The sequence below is a fragment of the Brassica napus genome, chromosome A2 (genome assembly GCF_020379485.1).
Source record: "Brassica napus cultivar Da-Ae chromosome A2, Da-Ae, whole genome shotgun sequence".
NCBI classification, from domain to species: domain Eukaryota; kingdom Viridiplantae; phylum Streptophyta; class Magnoliopsida; order Brassicales; family Brassicaceae; genus Brassica; species Brassica napus.
The window spans coordinates 5,617,384-5,638,916 of record NC_063435.1 but is presented as its reverse complement, the minus strand read 5'-3'; the positions used below and the strand labels follow the sequence as shown (position 1 = coordinate 5,638,916).

Genomic DNA, 21,533 nt, shown 5'->3' with positions numbered 1-21,533 from the left:
ATCAGATTAACAAGTTTGAGTTGGAAGTTTTATAATTGGAAATTTTGGTTTAAGAATTATATATACTATTTTAACTAAAACACAAGTTACAAAACAACAAACTACTTTTCTCGAATGTATATAAGAAATAGCTAACTTGTGACGACTGACGACTTCGGTAATTGAGATATAAGTCAAACGTGAATGAACTTGGTCAAGTAATACCACCTTTTGCTTAGTGTGCAGAAAGTAAACGCCAATTTTGGTTATAGATCCCAAGCAAAGTCTCATGCTTTCACATTTGAATGAAACTCCTTTGTGGTTTTGGTAAGCACAGAAGAGTATTAGAATAATAGATGTTAGATCAAACTAAAAATAAGTGAAGATAAAATAATAAGTGGACTTTGTATAAAGTCAATCTCATTATGTAGAGTGGTTTCCGTACTTAACTTCCTTACCAGAAACGCATATCAACCGACCACGACTTATATATATATATATATATTCTTTTTTTTTTGTAACTAGACTTTCTCCTATATTACCAGTTACCACCTTTCAAAAAGTTTAACTATCTAAAGTTTACAAGTAAATGATCATTATTATAATTTCTATAAACATTCAGTTCAAGTAGTGAGAGCTTACAAATTGTTAATTTCTAAATATAAATTGTTATTTTTGTAGAGTGAAATGATCATCTAGCTGACACTGATTTAAATAGAATCTACTTGACCATGTAAGGAGACTAGGAGAGCTCAATATATGGGAACCAAATAATGCAACAAATAATCAATAAGCAAGGATGACAAGTCATAAGTGTTACATAATCACCGATTATTGTCAACAATAATTATCGTCAAACCTTGGATAGTTGGATAATGTCTATAAAATTGCCACTATTGTTTTTGGTGTAATTGTCAAAACGGTATCGACTGTGATACATAAACTAGAACTTGTAGAATTGTAACGTGGCTAAAGAAATGATTATTATTACGATTATATCAAGAACATGTACAAAACCATCTTCAAGATGATTATAACAAAGAATTATATTATCCTCTTCAAAGAGGTTACAAAGGTAAAAATAAAAAATGTTGATCTCAGTGGAAGAATATTCCAAGAACAAGCTGTCCTCTTGATCCAAGATCCAATTCTCATACCCTCCCACTTCGGCTTCCTCCAATGACGTTGCTTCGACGCAACTCACATCGTCTTCATTACGTTTCTCCATCTCACCGTTGCCTCTAACTTCAGTCCAACCATCCTCCGCCGTAATCCACTCCGGTTCGCCGGAATTATCATCTCCGACCAGTTTCTTGATCCGATCAGTCGGTGCAAATGTGTCTACGTGTTCCTCTTGGACTAATCGACTTCTCGAGGTTTCGCATGAATCCCAAAAACATTGATCCAACACAGTACTAGGAGAAGAAGTATTCAGACAAGACAGAGACAGAGATTGAGTTTGGTCCTTTTCCTCTAGAAACGGGTGTTTAAGCAACTCTTCAACTACCCATCTCTCTTTCGGATCTCTTCTAAGACAATTCCTCAAAAAGTCTTTACCTTTCTCCGACAAACACTCCGGAATCTCCGGCGACTCACCGGTGAACCCAATCTTGTAAACCGCAGCGACGACGTCGTTTAGCTCCGGCCAAGGACTTAGCCCTGTAGCCATCTCTATCACCGTACACCCCAAAGCCCACACATCCGCCGGAAAACTCTGCTCTCCACCACGCGCCACCTCCGGCGACATAAACGCCGGTGTACCGGAAAACTCCAAACTCCCGTTTCCCGCCATTTTAGCGCATCCCAAATCGGCGATCTTCGCAGTTTCTCCTCCGATCATAACATTCTGACTCTTCAAATCGCAATGAATAATCCCTGCACCGTGAAGATACATCAAACCTTTCAATATCTGACGCGTGTAGGATCTGATCGCCGGCTCCGGCAACTTCCCGCCGGAGTTTTTGATCAAATCGTGAATACTCCCGCCGGGAACGTACTCCATCAGGAGATTGTACATCTGTTTGTCGTTCTCCGTCGTTGTGTTAGAGCCAATGTACTTGACCACGTAAGGAGAGCTCAGACTCGAGAGAATCGATTCTTCTCTCTGCAAAAACGCCGACGAAGAAAACTCAGCGGATTTGACGGCGTAGAACTCGCCGGAGTTTGTGATTGCTAGTGAGACAGTGGCCGTTGAGCCCTGACCTATGATTGGTCCTCTTATCCAGTTTTGTTCCTCCATTGGAGCAGAGCAAGAAAAAAAAACAGAGGAGATAGATAGAGAAAGTAAACTTGTAGAGAGAGAGAGAGAGGTTTTGAATTGTTTAAGCAAAGAGTTATGATGTGATTGTTGTTTATATATATACATACATGACACAACACAAGTCTTATATGTGTGATGTAAATGACTTTGGCATGAGGTTATGGTGTGTCTTAATTCAAAATCTGAACAGAGATGACAACTTTCTTTAAAACTTTTATTCGTCTCTCCTCCAATTATTAAGCACCAAAACTTTACCTTATCTTTCACTTTTAATTTTAGATTAATTATTGTTATCTTATAGATCTGATACAGCCGTTTAACTTCGAATTCAAAGATGCCAGTCGTTAAAAAAGGGAATAAAATATGACTTGATCATTGGTTAAGTTATTCCATTAAGGAACCATCACGACTTAATCATGTTCTTGAATGTTATTAGCAGACGTTATATAACAAAGATCCAAATCGCATTACAATTACGTTGGTAAGAGTCTCATTAGTTGTTTATTTTCACGTCAAAGACAAGTCGTTAAGAAATGTTTAACTGTTTTTGGTTGGTAGAGTGGCACATAATTCAAGCACAAAGGTACAAAAAATGAAATGGATAATTGCCCATCAATTTTGAATTTTCAGTCGGTTACCCACCATGTATACCATTAAATACACTTTTGATGTTGTAAAGTTGTGATAAGAAATTATGATTGATTAGTTTGGTATATATATGGTATTGTGAAAAATAACAAAAGGATAACAATAGCCTTATTTTGGATATCGGCATTGTTGTATATACTCTAATGTCAAGTGATTTGCGACATTTATTTGCTTAATAGACAATACTTTTTATTTCTAGGAACTAATCTTTTAAGTAAATTTAAACAATATTCCTTTCATTAGTATACTCTTTATTGCAGATTCATGATATATATTGATGATCTCTTTCATTAAAAACAATATTCATTTCATTAAAATACTATTCATGGCAGATATTTAGATAACCTCTTCCGTGATGCTGTATTTAATAAATAAGAAAAAATCATGCTCTGGTTGTTTGATATACCATATCTAAATATATGTGCCTGGCATTTTATACATGTTGATATCTCTTTATGCATAAAATCCTATATGTAAATCCCATTAATTAATAATTATAAAGTCACTAGTCTTATTTGTTCATCTGGTTATTTGATATCTTAAGAAAATACCCTGTTGATATAAATCCTCTATTAACTTTTCTTATCACTAATGTACATTATAAAAAAAATTGGTGGAGCTCTTACTTTTTGTGGTTGTTTCTCAAACATTTTGTGTGGCAGAGCCAATTGGGTGAAAGGGGATGCTTATTGTGTGAATTTTAACACGTGGCTGGAAGAGATTGGATGATGACAGCTTTGACGGCATGACGCCAGAGTGGACGGCGCCGTAACTTTGATCCACCAATAATAAGGCGAAAACAAAACGAAAACAATAAGTTAAAATTAGAGCATGCGTCACGTGGCGGGATCTCAAGCTAATTGCGGGGATTAGCGTGGTGAGAGTTTAGTCTATTGTTGTGGGAAATTAAATTTTGTTAGTTAATCCATGTCTCAATTTTTCTAAAAGAACTAATAACAAAAGCGAAACTGAAAAACAAAGTTCAAAAGTCTCATAGTGATTTTCATTTTCAAATATACATAAAAACATTCTCACATATATCCACAAAAGCGGGTTATGTGCCGCTTCATTATGTGAAATTTCTTTAATTAGAATGCAAGCTGGGGTTATGCTATGCAAGAAGATTATAATGAAAAAAGAAAGAAGGTATTGCGGGAGCTGATTCGCATCTCTACTTTGCTTAAGGAATACAGTTGGATTCAGACCATTTTATTTAAATTTATATCCAAGAATTAAATATTCGAATTCTAGCTAAGAGATCATTATTAATCATTGCAACTTTTTTTGTCTTTGTGGGGAATGGACGGCTATAACAAAGTAACGCAGCTTCATACATGTGACTGGGAGCGTGAAGAAAAATAAAAGGCTTTTTGAAAACGTGAAGGTGAAAAGTAAAATCACGCTATGTTATAAATAGCGTTATTAGCAAAGGTTTCTTGTTCTTGAATACACATTCGTTTGTTTGTGTTCTCTTACTATTCTGTTAATCTCAACTTCTATTGATTAGTTTGGTGCATGCTTTTTCCGTTGCAATGTTTTTGGAAACGTGAAAAAAGGTCAAAGTATTACTAATATCTAACACTAACGTTAACTGAAACTTCACAATTTCACGTTATAAAGGCGCTGTAAGCCCTGTAAAGAGTTTGGTTATGTTCTAAACAAACGATTATTGCATTTCTATCAAAACCAAACAAAATTAATTTACGTTAGCTATCAAACGAATGGGTATAGTTAGCATCATGTACTTGAGAAAGCGACAAATTATATGTAACAGTATATATATGCACGACTATTTGTAACATTTTAGCAGAAGTGAACTATGTTGGGAGTGTCATCTGTTTACAGCCGTATTATTTTATTTTGAAAAATGTATACAGCCCTCTATACATATTAATCATTGGAAAATATGAGAACAAACTTCTTTAATAATGGAAAATGTAGTATTATTTCCTACCAAATCTCAACTCTAATTAGCGCCACGAGTTTGAACATTCTTTTGTGTTGGAATATATATATATACTTTGATGTATAATGACAGTTTTATAAACTATTTCTTTCTAAATTTACCTCGATACTGCTTCACCAAAGAAAAAAAAACACCGAAGATATTTGTAGACATCTTTTTACTTTTTAATCAACTTGAAGGCTAACCCTTAATTCAAAGATTCCTTAGCACTCATGAGTCATGAGAAGTTGAGAACTATGCAAAGAGTAGACATTGGTATTTTCGGCTGATAAATACAAAAAGCAGAAAATATAAGCGTTTACAATTGAAAGGATACCTTCAGCAAAGCACCAACCAATGAAATTTAAAAGAGAGATTCGAACCCAAAAAAAAGGAGGCTTTTCCTAATATTTTGCCTTTTCAATAGAGAATAGGGGCCAAGTAAGGTTCATCCAATAAGGGTAAGCTTCAAGTAACGAATGCACTATCACATTGACAACAATCACAAATTTTTTAAAAGACTTTCTTGCAGAGTTTCTTTCTAACGTCAACAAAAGTGAGAAACTGACTCTTAATTTCATCCCTACGTCCAAGCATCTCAAGAGACTGGCCTTTACTCAAAGGCATCGCTTCTATGACCTTTATGCTTCTAGACGCTCATCGACCATTTCACCTGAGAACCAGTCCAAACCCGAATAACTGATCAGACCCTATCCTGATACTAGTAGATACCAACAAAATGTCTTTATATGATGGTCAGCGAACTTACAAGGTATCAGCTAACATGGCTCGTATTTTGGCTCTTAGCTCATCTGAAACCTGAGTTGGTTCGCTTTGTGGGTGCATGATGTTATCTTCAGGAGAAGCTTTACGATCAGACTGGTCTGACTTTGAAACACTCTCCTCTTCCACTCTTTTTTCATCTTTCTTTATACGTTTGCTAGACTTCTGTCGATGACCATGCTCACCGTCTGAAGAATCCTCGTGCTTGCGTCTACTGGATCTGTGACGGTGGTGTCTGCGATGCTCATCATCAGATGAATCAATATGCTTATCATGATGCCTCCTGGATTTGTGACGATAGCTACGCTTGTCCTTAGAATAATCAGCATCTTTGTTATGCTTACTAGATCTGTATCGGTGCTCACGATCAGTGTCGGAAGAATCATACAGCTCATGCCTGTCTAAAGATTTGCTGTGTTTGTGCCTATGACGGGAACGACTGTGATATTCATCATCCGAGGAGCTCTCATGGTTGTGCTTGTCTCGTGAATGTGTGTCCTTGGATGAGTGTCGTTTCTTATTCTTATGACTATCATGCCGTTTTCTACTTGAATGCTTCTTCTCAGTCTTGGTATCTTCTGTAACTTCCTCCATGCTGCTCTCCTCATTGTCTTCTTCTTCTCCAATTTCATCATCTTCATCTCTCTGTGATCTGGAGCGGTAATTTCTCTTTGATCGTCTTTCAGTGTTACCATCATCTGCTTGTTTCTTCTCAGAGACTTCAGATGGATATGAGCCACCTTCTACTTCTTTGGCAGCATTAGAACCTGATCCAGAAACAAACGGTTCGACTGATAAGCTTCGCGATGGCTCAGCTTGTTGCGCTGCCTGGGCACCGGGCTTTAACATGGCCACAAACATTTTTGCACGCTTCAATCTTTCTGCCTTCAACTTCTGCTCCTTCGACAAGCCTGCTTCAGAAGAATCAGCTTCACTAGCAGCTGCCGAGCCAGAATTCAATTGACCCATAGATTTGGCCAAATCAGGATGCTTAGAAGAAGTATTACTTCCATCATTTCCGAGGCTCTGAGAAGTCCCATCCAAGGGTTTGCCTGATAGGATCCCTAACTGGGGATTCCTTATGCCTCTTCTGGCAGCTTCAAGAATAGCTGCAGCAGTATTCACATCTACATTGACCCTCATCTGCGGTTCGACGGGCTTGAATGGTTCCTTTTTTAACTCAATCTTTGGTTTGTCACTTACCATTTTTTGTTTCTCCCTCTTTGCAGAATCATCCTGTAAGACACTCCCACTCCCTAAAGCAGGTTTGCCATCTTTCACAGTACTGTCCATCTTCTCTTGCTTCATGTCTTCCTTCTTGGTAAAATCGCCTCTGTTACATGATCTTAACTGCAAAAGAAATCAGCCGTTGAGTATATTATTAGTGAAAGTTATACGCAAAAAGTTTCCACGCACATGAAAACACACAAAATCAGCAGTATGAACATGAAATAGAAGTGTACCTCTTCAGCCTCTTGGAGAACCTTCCGATAATATCCATGGTATAAGCTAGCTGGACGTAAGAATGGAAACATCCCGTATTTAACATCCTGGGCAGCAAGAGTAGCCTCAAGTTCTTTCCCATTCTTTTGAATGAAGTCAACTATCTTATCAATCGCTCTTTTCATCTCAACTGGCGGCTCCACAATTTGCAGTTCAAGCTTGGGTTGTCCCAGCATTGTACAAGATTGCAACTTTTCAGAAGCCAAAGGTTTTTCTGAAACTTTATCTTCTGTATTGATCTGCTTCCTCTCAACAACGTTAACTGCGCTGACAGAAGGGTTTCCTTTTATAAAAGGTGCTTGATCATTTGACGGAAGAGAATGCTTAGAGGCTACATCTCTCACTGTGGCAATCTTTGCAGCTTCTTTTGACACTTCAGGTCCACTGGAATCAGCTCCATCACCTTCCGGAGAACCCTTTGTTTTACAGTCCCTTGCTGACTCTTCATTAGTATCATCGTCTTCTACAGTCCCATAAACTGAACCAAGCAAGGACAAAGCTCCACCATCCTTCCCACCTTCAATATTCTTATCTTCTACGGCAGATTTTCCTGTCAAGAGCTCTTGATGTTCAACAAGAAACCTAAAGTAAGGGTGAAGGTGATGGTCTGGCATCAAGAACCCAAATGTTGGGTTGCCTCCTTGTTTGACTCTCAAGACAATTTCAGATTGCCCACCATGTTTGCTTACAAAACTCGAAGTTCTTGCCATGATCTGATGTAATTTCTCAGTTGGGGGCTGAAATGAGAGAAAAATGTACAGGCAAAACAGTTAGTAATGTGAAATTTCATGATGCCTGGTTTTGAAGGAATGAACCTTTGACAACACGCATGTATATACATATTGAAATCTCACTTAAGTATGAAGAAACCACAAATTGCAAATATCAGAACTGTATAGAGATGCATCATCTGATGTGCACTCATTTTTTAGGTTACTGGTAAGTCATGAATTTCTATCATCTTAATCCCACCTGCACTGCCCCTTGTCATGGCAGCGAAAGGAAAAAAGGTGACTGTGAATGACAACCTTAGACAACTCCATCTCTTCTCCGAGAATCTGAAACTTAGACATTTTAGAATAACATATGCACCTTTCAGATGTTTACATGGCCGTATCAGTTTAGTACCAAATAAGTGACCAAAGCACGCATATTTCTAAAGGGAACAATCTGCCAAAACAGTAACTTACCAGGTGTTGAAGTAAATAATCAGGCACGGGGAAAGGCGGGTTAAACCCAGATTCCGTATCAGCAATTTTCTGGTCACTGAAATCACTGGAGCTTCCGTATGAATAGGGGACAGCACGAAAACCAGCGGCATTTGTACTTGCTGAACCATCATTGGCATCTGGGGAGCAAAAGTGAAAAAAACAATTATGATCAATTCTGCATACCAACTGCAGGACAGAGAAAGAAAAGGGAATACAAAGATAACTAAAGTACTACTATTGGAGAAAATTTACTCCCTAAAACAGAGTCTCTTAGTTTCATGTTATATTTGTGCAACTTAACTAAGTGCAGCAATTCGATTGTAATAATCAGAAGAACCAGCAAACATCAATGTGCAACCTAGGACTTAGTTACACAATCATCGAACTAAGAACACACTCAACACGACTAGGTTACTCAATCATTCAAATTGGCGCCATGGCGTAAGAACACACTCAACACGACTAGGTTACTCCAATCATTCAATACACAGGCAAACAAAAATCCAATTTCAAAAAGGCAAAAAAAAAATCAAGTATCCAGCTGATACTAATCGTTATCATCCTCTACAACGATTTACCATCTCTAACATAGCTACCTAGAGTCTGAACTAAATCAACTATAGATAAAACGGAGAGATTCCTACGAAGCTCGCAATCCTTACCGCTCTCGTCGTGCGGCGGAGACGGAGAATCCGCCGGCAAATCAAGATAACGCTCGTGATCGAGATCAGCATCCAAATTAGGATCGTCAGAAACCGGACGGCGGCGCTTGGGACGCGGAGGAGGGAGAGAAGAGAGGAGGTGGCGAACATCGTAGCGGTCAATGAAAAGGCTGTTCCAGTCAACGAGCGCCGTCGGGGAGTTGACGAAGGTTGCCATCGAATCATCGTCGAAGAAGAGAGCGTGACGGCCAACGATCTCCAGATCCATTGATGATTGATGATTTTGAGAAGAGCTTAGGGCAGACTATTATTGATTGACCCAAAGAGGATTAGATTCGTGATGACTTCAATAAGAAAACGTTTGTTTGAAGAAAACGACGTACATGCTTATGAATAGGGAAACTCAAAACGGCCTGCATTCTTATAAAGAACAAATTAGGATTCTTTTAGAGAGAATTTGCTCGATATACATAAATGGTGTCAAAATTAATCATCTACACATCATTTGACATATGTGTAGATTATTCTACATTTTTTACCTTCGACTTCCAAAAATACTTTTCTTTATATTTGTTTTCCTCTTACACATTCTTACACTATTTTTCCTCTCACACATTTTTACATTACTTTTCCTATAACACATTTTTACATTTTCTTTTTTCTTACACATTCTTACACTTTCTTTCATCTTACACATTCTTACAGATTTTTACATTCTTTTTTTTCTTACACATTTTTACACTCTCTTTCTTTTTACACTATCTTTCCTATTATACTTTCACATTCACTTTCCTCTTACACTCTCACATTCTCTTTACTTTTTTTATTTTATTTTTTCTCAGGACTTTTACTTTTATTTACACTCTCTTTCTTCTTATCTTCCTTCTTTTTTCTCCAATAAATTATGTAAAATAAAAAAAAAGAAAATTTTGATAAAATTGAACATAAATATTATCGTGTGATTAAGTAAATAACAGCTAACATAAATGTTATCAAAATATGTATTAGCTAACAAACATTGCACTATCTAACAAGAATGTATCTGCTACTTACAATTATTTTCTAACAAGTTTATGCACCGGAGGAAGTCCAAGGATGAGAACGAATTTCCTCGGCACGAGAAGTATCAACATAGACCAGACGATGACCTAAGACAATCATTTAACTACAGAGATAACAAATAAAAAGTATCAATTACTACACAAATAACAAATCATTGATCAGATAAAAACCATTTACCAAAAAACAATTAACTCGCAAATTACGTATCAATCCAATTTTCATATACCAAATCAAGTTTCAAATAATATACAAGCCAACAAACAATTTATCGATATCAAACTATGTATCAGCTAACAAAACATGTAACATTTCCAACAAGTAACAAATCAATTATCAGTTAATAAACTATTTCTCAGTTAACATATTAACTCACTTATCAAATCATTTATAAATTACACAACCCATATATCAATTATAGACAAGTCTTTTGTAATATCATACGGAACATTTATCATTAATTTGTTATGAAGCTATGTATCCGCTAACATCACATGTATCATGTAACGAATTATTTATCAAATAGTAAATCATTTCGTGAGAAAAATATATCAAGTCAAAACCATGTTTCAACTAATTTATCAGCTAAAAACCATATGTGAAATAGCTAAAAATAAAAGAAACTTGGTTCGAACACAAAAATTGGTTTTTACCACATAGATTTGTAATGACGTTGGAGATAACTAAAATAAAAGAAACTAATGAAAATATAGTGAAATTTCAAAGTGAACTGAATGAGATTTTTAGAGATTGACACGAAAATCTTATATTAAAATTAGAAAACATAAAATGTAGTTCGTGTAAGTTAGAGGAGAAGAAAAAAAATTAGGAAAAAATAAAATGATAAAGAAATAAGAGAGAAATAAGAGAGAAATGATAAAAAAGAGTTAGTAAAAAACACATCTATCTTGTAGACTAACACCGCACTGGCTGACGCACTGTACCGGCTGACCCAGAAGAAATAGTAGAAGGAAGGGATATTTTCGAAATGAAAATGAGTTTAGACAAGAGATGGGTAGTAGTTCCCTAATATAGGTTGGTTTTGTTGAAGTAAGCTTGACGATAGCTTGAAACACAAGCTATCCTAATCCTATCTAGATAATGAATATCTAAAAGGATTAGGAAATATGGAAAGTGTTGATTGAATAGGATTAGGAGTTTACTAGTCTTATATATAGCGATACTTATGTTGATGAATTACTTACGGATTGTGTGAGTGATTGAGCTTTAGTTTTGAGTTATTTTCTAAAGCAATAAGAATTCGTTCTTGTGATTTCGATCTCTTGATTTCTATATTTGGTATCAGAGCCCTAAGAGTTAAGAGATCGACGAAACAGTGATAATACGATGAGTGATATTAAAGATGAATCGGAGATAAGTACGAAGGGGGTTGGTCCCTCTTCCATTCGATTTCCTATGCTAAGTTCTACAAACTATACGGTTTGGGCAATGCGAATGAAAGTTGCCCTCAAGGTGAATAAAGTATGGGAATCGGTTGATCCAGGAAATAAAGATGAAGAGAAGAATAACTTGGCTATTGCCTTATTGTTTCAATCCATTCCTGAAGCATTAACGCTACAGGTTGGAGATCTCGACACAGCAAAAGCTGTATGGGATGCAATTAAGGCTAGACATGTAGGAGCTGAAAGAGTAAGAGAAGCTAGGCTTCAGACACTCATGGCAGACTTTGATCGACTTAAGATGAAAGACGAAGACACGATTGATACCTTCGTTGGCAAGCTAGCCGAAATATCTTCAAAATCTGCGTCTCTCGGAGAGATTATAGAGGAATCAAAACTTGTAAAGAAATTTTTAAAGAGCTTACCAAGAAGGAAATACATTCACATTGTTGCTTCTCTTGAACAAGTTCTCGACCTAAACTCAACAAGTTTCGAAGATATCGTCGGTCGGTTAAAAGCATACGAGGAAAGAGTATGTGAAGAAGATGACAATCAACACGAGGATCAAGAGAAGTTGATGTACGCTAACTCAGAAGGTGGTTACAATGGCTATGGTGGTCGTGGCTTTAGAGGCCGAGGAGGACGTTCAAATCCGCGAGGAAGAGGTAGAGGTCGTGGAACTTCTATGCTCAACGGGACGCTTATAAGCAAAGTCTAGGACAAAACCCTGGACAAGAGAAAGATACATCCCATATAACGTGTTTTCGATGCGACAAAATAGGTCACTATGCAACGGACTGTCCCGACAGACTACTCAAATTGCAGGAGACTACTGAAAAAAAGGAAGAAGAAACAGAAGAAGCAGACGCTTTGATGATGCACGAATTGGTCTATCTTAACGAACAGAAGGTAAAACCAAGTGTTTTCGAAGACGAGCAAGGAATGGAGAACTTGTGGTACTTAGACAACGGAGCCAGCAATCACATGAGTGGAAATCGTAGGTTCTTTTACAAACTCGATGAAGACATTACAGGCAAAGTTCGCTTCGGGGACGACTCTCGTATTGATATAAAGGGAAAAGGTTCAATCAAGTTCATTCTTAGCGGAGGCGAGAAGAAAGTGCTGAGTAACGTTTACTATATACCAGGACTACGAAGCAATATCGTAAGTCTAGGCCAAGCCACCGAAGCAGGTTGCGAGGTCAGAATGAAAGATAATACACTTATGCTCTTTGATAGATCTGGAGAACTAATGGTAAGGACGACACGATCAAGGAATCGACTTTATAAGGTCATTCTGCAAGCTGATATCGTCCAATGCCTCTTGATACCTTCGTCTAGCGAATCTGCAACATGGCACGCCAGGTTGGGTCATGTCAATACCGAAACCATGAGAATGATGATAAATAAGGAATTGGTTATTGGCATACCACGCATAACGATTGAAAAGGAAACATGCGTATCCTGCTTACTTGGAAAGCAAACAAGACAGCCTTTCCCTCAGGCAACATTGCATAGGGCAACACAACCACTCGAGCTCGTACATGGAGATTTATGCGGTCCTATCACTCCTCCTACACCTGGAGGAAAACGTTACGTATTTGTATTAATCGATGACTCCTCACGTTATATGTGGACAGTATTGCTTAAAGAGAAGAGTGAAGCTTTTGAGAAATTCAAAAGTTTCCAAACGCTTGCAGAACAAGAAACAAAAGGAGTCATAAGAACGTTCCGAACGGACAGAGGAGGAGAGTTTATGTCACACGAGTTCAGATCCTACTGTGATAAACGTGGAATCAATAGACACACGACAGCTCCATACTCACCGCAGCAAAACGGAGTTGTTGAACGTCGTAATCGTACGCTACTTGAGATGACAAGGAGCATGCTTAAACATATGAGTATGCCAAATGAGTTATGTGGAGAAGCAGTAAGGCATGCTACATATCTAATCAATAGAATTGCGACGAGGTCCCTGATCGAACAAACACCGTATGAAGCACTGAGAAGCAAACGACCTAGCATTAGCCACATTAGAGTCTTTGGATGTATCTGCTACGCAAGAACAGAGAAAGCAGGAAGAAAGAAACTTGATGATCGATCCAGAATCTTGGTTCATCTCGGAACAGAGCCTGGATCGAAGGCGTACCGGCTGCTTGATCCCTCAAGTAGCAAAATAATTGTGAGTCGAGATGTTTATTTCGATGAAAAAAAGAAGTGGAACTGGAACTTGGGAGCATCGGAGAAAACAGACTCATTTGAGATAGACTTAATACCATTGACTGGAGTCGTTAACGATCAAGAACATGCTCCAACGTCAAACGAACATGAACTTGAAGATGATGACCATGAACATGATGAACTAGACGATGATGAAGAAGAAACTCAACCCCAACCAAGGCGTTCGACAAGGGCATCAACTAAGCCTCCATACTTAGAAGATTACATCCTGTTAGCCGAGGTAGAGTGTGAGCGACTCCTGATGATCATAAATAACGAACCATGGAACTTCTCGGAGGCTAAGGAGCAAAAGGTATGGATTGATGCATGTAGAGATGAAATATTCTCTATAGAAAAGAATAACACTTGGGTGCTTGTCGACTTACCAAAAGGTTTTAAACCTATTGGATTGAAGTGGGTGTTTAAGATAAAACGAAACGCAGACGGAAGTATTAATAAATACAAAGCAAGGTTGGTAGCAAAAGGATACGTTCAAAGACACGGTATTGACTACGATGAAGTATTTGCACCCGTCGCACGAATCGAGACAATTAGACTGGTTATTGCTATTGCGGCTGCTAATGGGTGGGAGATACACCATCTGGACGTGAAAACGGCTTTCTTACATGGAGAGTTAAAAGAAGAGGTCTACGTCTCTCAACCCGAAGGATTCGAGATTAAAGGAAAAGAAGATAAGGTGTATAAGTTAATGAAAGCTTTGTATGGTTTGAGACAGGCCCCCCGGGCCTGGAACATCAAACTCAACCGGATCTTGCAAGAGTTTGGCTTCACCCGTTGCTCCAAGGAACCGTCAGTTTATAGGAGAGAAGAGAAGTCAAGCACTCTGATGGTGTGTGTGTACGTTGACGACTTACTAGTTACTGGCTCCTCACTGCAATTAATCGTGGAGTTCAAACGTGAGATGGCAAGCAAATTCGATATGAGCGATCTAGGAAGATTGACATATTATCTAGGCATTGAGGTTATTCAAGATGAAGAAGGTATTATTCTATCACAAAACAGATATGCACAAAAGATTCTTGAAGAAACCGGGATGCGCGAGTGTAACTTGACTCATATACCCATGGAGGTAAACCTGCAACTGTCCAAGGCGTCGACTGAGAGAAGCATTGATGCGAAAGAATACAGAAGGTGCATAGGTTGTCTTCGATATCTACTGCATACACGGCCTGATCTCTCTTTCAGTGTCGGAGTACTTAGTAGATACATGCAAGAACCTAAAGACTCCCATGGTGCTGCGTTAAAACAAGTATTGCGTTACCTACGGGGCACTACTACATGCATCCTTCGATACAGACGATCAACAAGTCAAGTACTAGTGGGTTACAGTGACAGTTCGCACAATGTTGATAATGATGATGGGAAATCAACGACCGGACATATGTTTTACTTCGATCAAAGTCCAATAACCTGGTGTTCCCAAAAGCAAGAGATCGTGGCATTATCTTCTTGTGAAGCTGAGTTTATGGCAGCAACAGAGGCTGCAAAACAAGCTATTTGGTTGCAGGAACTTTTAAGTGAAATCGTGGGAGGTGATTGCAAGAAGGTGATTATAAGAGTTGATAACAAATCAGCCATCTCACTAACAAAGAATCCGGTGTTTCATGGACGTAGTAAGCATATACATAGGAGGTTTCATTTCATTCGAGAGTGTGTTGAGAATGAACAAATTGAAGTAGAGCATGTTCCGGGTAATGATCAGAAGGCCGATATACTTACGAAAGCTCTTGGAAGAGTTCGGTTTAAAGAGATGAGAAGACTCATTGGCGTGCATGACGAAAGTGAAAATGAAATCAAGCTTAAGGGGGAGAATGTTGAAGTAAGCTTGACGATAGCTTGAAACACAAGCTATCCTAATCCTATCTAGATAATGAATATCTAAAAGGATTAGGAAATATGGAAAGTGTTGATTGAATAGGATTAGGAGTTTACTAGTCTTATATATAGCGATACTTATGTTGATGAATTACTTACGGATTGTGTGAGTGATTGAGCTTTAGTTTTGAGTTATTTTCTAAAGCAATAAGAATTCGTTCTTGTGATTTCGATCTCTTGATTTCTATAGGTTTTAGGGGTACATGTGCCAATGAAACTCATTTTTTTATTTTCTTTGTATTTTTGACCCTATAACTAACTAAATGTTATATTTTGCCCATAATTTTAACTTCTATGTCTCTCTCCATTGCATAGACAACAATCTATCTGGTTCTAATCTTCTTATGTATTATTGTTAAATTCAAACGGGTCGTATTTAGAGATTCTCCGATTAAATACATGCAAAGAAATAATTTTCTCCTGGTTTTGAATATGACACAACCGAAACAATTATGGATCATCATCATCATCATTCTATTTTGATGAATGAAGAAGAAAGTGTAAGTTGTATTTTAAGGATGCAATGCAACGGAAGAACCTGTTGTAACTTTACCAATAAGGCAATAAACACGGACTTTTGGTCAACTTCAATAAAATTTGTTAGCTAAAATAATAGAAGGGTAGTCTATAAAATGACCCCTTTGTGTAAAGTGATATGAACTCTCTTGTTTGAAACAGCATCACACATCGTTTCACAAGTTTCAATAACAGATACTACAGCTAATAAATATAAATCTGTATGTATTGAGCTCTCAATCAAATGCAATTATTAACGTAAATTAGGCAAGTTAATTGCGCGTGGCTTAATACATAATGCAACAGAAAATATCGTAGAGAAACAGTAGAGTATCGTATAGGTCAGGAAATGACCAATAGGAAACACAAGGGAATGGTGTTGACCTTAATTTCTGACGTAAAGTTTGTACAAATAACGTTGACCTATCTCCACGGCTTTCTTAACTATAAACAAACACTAAATCTAATATTTGCAGACGTCTTTCACCATTTAATTTATTCAAGAATTTTCTTTAGTGGTTCGATTTATTCCCACAATTCACTAGTTCGGTTTACCAATGATATAATGACTAAGATAATCGTTTCAAAGACTATATTAATTACATATCCATGCAAAAACATATGCTTGATAATTTGATAAACCAAGTTATCATATCAGTGGACATCACGATTCAATTTCCACTCTGCATGCGTTTGATCATTGCATATATTGGATTCTTCCCAAATGTTAAGTTTTAGCCAATTAAATATATTTTTTGAACTTTATATAACCTAGTAAGTAGTAACTTGGAACATGTTCCTGCAGACCAAAAGTAAAAGAAAAACATATTCCTGCAGAAGACTAATTAAATTGACTTTTGATTTAAGATATTTTTAGTAAGGAAATATATTTCCAATTAGAAAACTTATTTTTGTCTCGTATTAACATTAAGTTGTTACACATTAAATCAAAACTCACACAACAAATCTACTTGACTGATATGGACAGAAGGCTGGTAGCGATGAAGAAAGGAACTTAACCTTGCTAAAATCGCTCTCATATTTCTCAAAAAGAAAACTATTGTATATATCTTTTGTCAATGCTTATTAAGTGTTTTCTAAGTTTCTTGACTTAATTCATCTTAATATTTTATTCCTACAAATTACAATGTAAAAATGGCCTTCAATTATATAAACAATATATAGTCCGGTTGATTGGGCGTATGAAGGTCGACTTGTAATATTCAAGTTAAAGCAAGTGTCTATTAGAGGATGTATAAGTTCAATTTGCTTAATTTAGAAATATAAACCAGTGGCTCGTGTGGTTTTCACGACAAATGAAATTAGAACTTAAAAATAAATAAACAAATATAACTAAAATGGACGCCTTTGCTTCTCCTTGCATCTCGCCCGAATCGTCTCAGACCGGCACATGAGGCGAAGCGATGGATTCAGTCATGGTTCGCCACGCATATAAACGTAAAGTGTCTATTTACCCATCTTTTTTTTTTTGCAAAGCTTCTAACGACTCTGTTCTCCTTGTTTGTAAGCTGGTATATATATATATATATAATTTTTTTTCATTGACCAAATACTTCTTTTTGTAACTTGACTAAATCAGAAAGCCAATATAGGTAAAGAACCAAGATATAATCAGAATCAACAATTCCAATGATAGTTCTTTCTCTTTTTTATTAACATGCATTTAGTTTTCTTTTTTGTTTAGACATGCATTTAGTTTAAAACAAGAGAAATAAGAAATGATTGCACAAGCCCATCAGAATTATAGCAACATAATACTAATGCTGTACTACGTTATTACCAGACTATGCCTTTGATTAAATCACATATTACACATAAGTTTTTACTCCAATTAACCCTCCTAATTACCCTCCTAATTTCAGTTGTATAAACGCGTATGTGCACCTCAACGTACGCATGTGCATGTCCATGAAATAGTATTCAGCTGAAAGAAAATATGATAATCAACCCCCCCCCCCCCCCCCCCCCCCCCCCCCCACCACAAAATATCGATCGCTTGAAACCTTTCTTTACCTTTTTCACCACATTTCACGCGTCAACTCGTCTAGATCACAGCTATAAACCCTAAGTCCACCTTCTTCCCAATTTCTCACAACACAATTTCTCTCTCTCTCCCTCTAAATCTCTTTTCTCTCTACATTCACATAAACAACAGAAGAAGAAGAAGAAGAACTATCTCTCGAACCTTAATTAACTCAGCGAACACACTCATACGTCAGGAGGAAATGGTGCAATTAATGAAGCTACTCGTGACAATTGCATTAACAATGGCAATCACAATCGCTATCATCACCACCACGACCACCAGAACCAATACCACGACAACCGCAACATTTGCTCTCGATGATCCTTTTGAGGACCATACACCACCAGGAACGGTTAAGACCAGACCGAGTCGGTTCTTGTCAGAAAAGGTCGACAACGGTCAAGGACCTAAAGCCCGTAACCCAAATGCAGCCGACCATTGCAACAAGGAGCCAGAGATCTGCAGCAGCAGCTATTACAACACGGGAGCAAACTCTACAATGGTTTGTTGCAACAACAAGTGTATGGATTTATCAACCGACGACAAAAACTGCGGTGCGTGTAAGAACAAATGCAAGTTCGGGCAAACATGTTGTCGCGGTCAGTGCGTTTACGTGGCTTACGATAAACGCCACTGCGGTGAGTGTAACCATCGTTGCGAACTAGGCGAGTTCTGCGTCTACGGTCTTTGTAACTACGCGTGATGATTCAATCATTCATTCACGTCACGCTCACGTAAAAAAAAACTGATTGAAGTATACAATTATACGGATATAATTTATTTACATGGACGCTGATTAAAAAAAGGTCGGTCCAGTTAATTATTTACTTAATAATTAATAAAGTGTTTGTGTGTATTTTTGGATTCCCATAATGTTTTGAGGGTATATAAAAAGATTAATTTTCTACTTTAATGTCTACGAATAAAATGGAACATCCTCGTTTCCAGTCCTGCTGCTGTTTTTATCAAGTTTTATATAAGAGTGTGTATTAAGAAGAATAAAAAGAAAAAAGAAAGTCTCCTATTCTAAAGGCGATAAAAAAGACGATATCGTTTCCACCGCTGCTTGGCCTTCGGTTCCGGCGGCGGCTGGACTTTCTCTCCTCTCTGCTTGTCTTCTCTTTGCTTCTCTCTCTTAGTCTTTCTCTCTGCTGTCGATATGTCTGTGATTCTGGTGGGATCTCATTCGCCGGAACCCTAGATCTACCTCGAGGAGAAATAGATCCGGTAGTAAGTGGTGTTTTCTCTGGAGTCTCAACGAGATAGCAAGGTTTTACTGAGGAAAGGAGTCGGCTTTTAGGGTTTGGCTATGGCGGATCTCGTTTTTCCTTTTGTAGATCTGTCTGTCGCCGAGGCGGTGAAGGCGTGTGGTGGTTGGCTCGTGCTCTCTCCTCTGGTTCTTCATCTGGTGTGTCTTATTGGCGAAGTCTCTTCGTTGTGGAGTGGAGTATGTTAACCTTTTCGGAGTCATGGCTTGGTGTCTTGTCTCGGGTCCGAGTTGTGTTACTGCTCAGGGGAGATGACGGTAGAGTACCGTCAGCACGTACACTTGGATACTTGCTGGTCGTGTGGCCAAGGTCTCTCTGTGGTTTCTGCGTGTGCGTTCTCTGGAGGTTCCAGCTTTTTCTGTCGTCTATGGCAGAGTGGGTTGTGCCTTCCACGACGCTCTTCACTTGCTAGTCCGCCTCACTTACTAACCCGGGTTGTTGCTCAGTCCATTTCGGAAATGGTCTTGAGCTGTTTGGTACCGCTTCATTGTCTGTTACTTAGCTTCACCAGCAAGGAGTAGCTATGAAGCGCAAGAAGACCGTGCTAGGTTCTCTAGTTCTCGGGTCAAGGCGTCGGTTGGGGCCATTGTTTGAGTCGTTCGGTCTTGCTCGACGGGGTGACTTGATTAGAGTTTAAGCCATCCCAGTGCTGGGATTGCCTTTTGGTGATCTTGGTAGGCTTTTCTCTATCTTATTGCAGGTACTAAAGACCCGGTGTGTGGTTTGTCTTCATTGCAGCTCGTCTTGTTCGGAGGTTCTGAGTTGCTTGATCTATTCGTGGTATTTGGCGCTCTATTTCCTCCTCAGTCCACGGTTCGGTAAGGTTTCAGTGGCGTTCTTCAAGGTTTGCTATCTCTTACCTCTTAACCGTTCGAGTCTAGTGCTTCATGGCCAGTCAAGATACATGTTATGGGGAGATTATCAAAATCTAGCAACTCCAGCGATGTCACAAGGAGTCCGGCATCCGAGGCAACGAGGTAAACCCCACCTCTTTGTGGTCAACATCAACGGTAGAGAACGGGGATTGATTTTCTGAGGATTCCAGAGCAGATTAGCGGATGGCGTCGGTTAAGTGGGCGAGCGAAGCTATTCTTGTAATGGTTGATTTAGAGAAATTTTGGTTGAACCAAACTTGTATCAAACACTGAATTCCGGTTTAACCGGTTGATGAATAATAGTATATATTTCAAAAAAAAAAAAAAAAAAGTGTGTATTAATTATAATACACCAAATATGAATAATGTTCTATACGTATATATAAAGATGAATTTAATAAAGTCTCATTTACCTTAGTACATCTTGAGATCTACATATACAAATAAATGTTTATGAGCATATGTAAAAGCAAACTTATAACTTCAAATATTAAAGTTCACATGCTTCAAAGACAATTTTAAAATCTTAAATTTTAAGGTTTTAACAATAGAACCTCAAATACAAAGTTTAATTGTTCAAACTTTATATTTTAAAATTTCAAAATTTTAATTCGTACAATTATATATCTTCCAAATAATCTTATTAATTTTCTTTTTATCATATTTATAATTTCATATTTCATATTTCATAAATATTATAAATATATTTTATTCTTTCTATTTCAAAAAGATGAAAGTTTTAAAATAAAAATATTTTTTTGTAAAATGCATATGTTTGATATTTTCTATGAAATTTTAGTCATTAACAATAAAAAATTGTGAACTCTACAAAAAAAAAACTAAATTTACTTTTTAAAATACTATTAGTTTAAGAGTATAGAAAAAAGTTACTCGCAAACAATTATAATCAAATTTTAATATATTTTCATAATATATAATTAATTATTACATATAAAGTTAAGATATTACAATAATAATAATATTCAAATAAATATGATCTTAAACTTCTAAAATCACCAAAACTTGTGCTATTGGAAGTCATCATTATTGTTTTTATTTCTTTTTAGAATTTTCCGTGTTTATATTGACTAAATTCATAGTGGGTGAATAGTCAAATAGATGACATCATGGTAAAAGTCAATAAATTGACCAACTTTAAAACCGACTCCACAAACGGCGGCTCTGGTGGATGCGAGTCAGCGGGTCAACCCGGAAAGCGACCGTCGGGGCAGAAACCCCAAAAACGAGGAAAGTGAGAAGAG

The 21,533-nt window shown here is 37.4% G+C and overlaps 3 protein-coding genes across 8 annotated transcripts; 1 reads left to right on the top strand and 2 right to left on the bottom strand.

Annotated features, from left to right (window-relative positions):
* Positions 1-878: 878 nt before the first annotated feature.
* Positions 879-3,072, bottom strand: LOC106420896 (mitogen-activated protein kinase kinase kinase 18). Its single transcript, XM_013861745.3, is given in 2 exon segments — positions 879-976; positions 979-3,072. Coding segments are annotated over 2 exon segments (1,449 nt in total). The 5' UTR covers positions 2,345-3,072; the 3' UTR covers positions 879-893.
* A 2,136-nt stretch (positions 3,073-5,208) lies between these two features.
* Positions 5,209-9,332, bottom strand: LOC106390010 (splicing factor, suppressor of white-apricot homolog). 6 transcript variants are annotated; one of them, XM_022701035.2, is made up of 6 exons: positions 8,992-9,010; positions 8,309-8,466; positions 8,091-8,176; positions 7,079-7,855; positions 5,602-6,965; positions 5,209-5,505 (listed from the first exon to the last, which is right to left on the bottom strand). In XM_022701035.2, exons 4-6 carry the CDS (start codon positions 7,826-7,828, stop codon positions 5,502-5,504), a joined length of 2,118 nt encoding a protein of 705 aa, XP_022556756.1. In that variant the 5' UTR covers positions 7,829-7,855; positions 8,091-8,176; positions 8,309-8,466; positions 8,992-9,010; the 3' UTR covers positions 5,209-5,501. The 6 variants fall into 6 exon arrangements, with proteins under 6 accessions (XP_022556756.1, XP_013685837.1, XP_048607392.1 ...); XM_013830383.3 differs by lacking the exon at positions 8,091-8,176 and having other exon boundaries at positions 8,992-9,332; XM_048751435.1 differs by having other exon boundaries at positions 8,091-8,466.
* An 8,878-nt stretch (positions 9,333-18,210) lies between these two features.
* Positions 18,211-20,602, top strand: LOC106418505 (stigma-specific STIG1-like protein 2). The gene has a single exon (XM_022708131.2). It carries the CDS (start codon positions 18,328-18,330, stop codon positions 18,829-18,831), a length of 504 nt encoding a protein of 167 aa, XP_022563852.1. The 5' UTR covers positions 18,211-18,327; the 3' UTR covers positions 18,832-20,602.
* Positions 20,603-21,533: the final 931 nt, after the last annotated feature.

Coding starts and splice junctions, on each gene's coding strand:
- LOC106418505 (XM_022708131.2), top strand. CDS start 18,328: ATGGTGCAATTAATGAAGCTACTCGTGACAATTGCATTAACAATGGCA.
- LOC106390010 (XM_013830383.3), bottom strand. CDS start 9,259: ATGGATCTGGAGATCGTTGGCCGTCACGCTCTCTTCTTCGACGATGAT. Junction 7,856..8,308: donor ATTATTTACTTCAACACCTG/GTAAGTTACTGT, acceptor CTCTCATTTCAG/CCCCCAACTGAGAAATTACA. Junction 6,966..7,078: donor TTCTCCAAGAGGCTGAAGAG/GTACACTTCTAT, acceptor TTTCTTTTGCAG/TTAAGATCATGTAACAGAGG.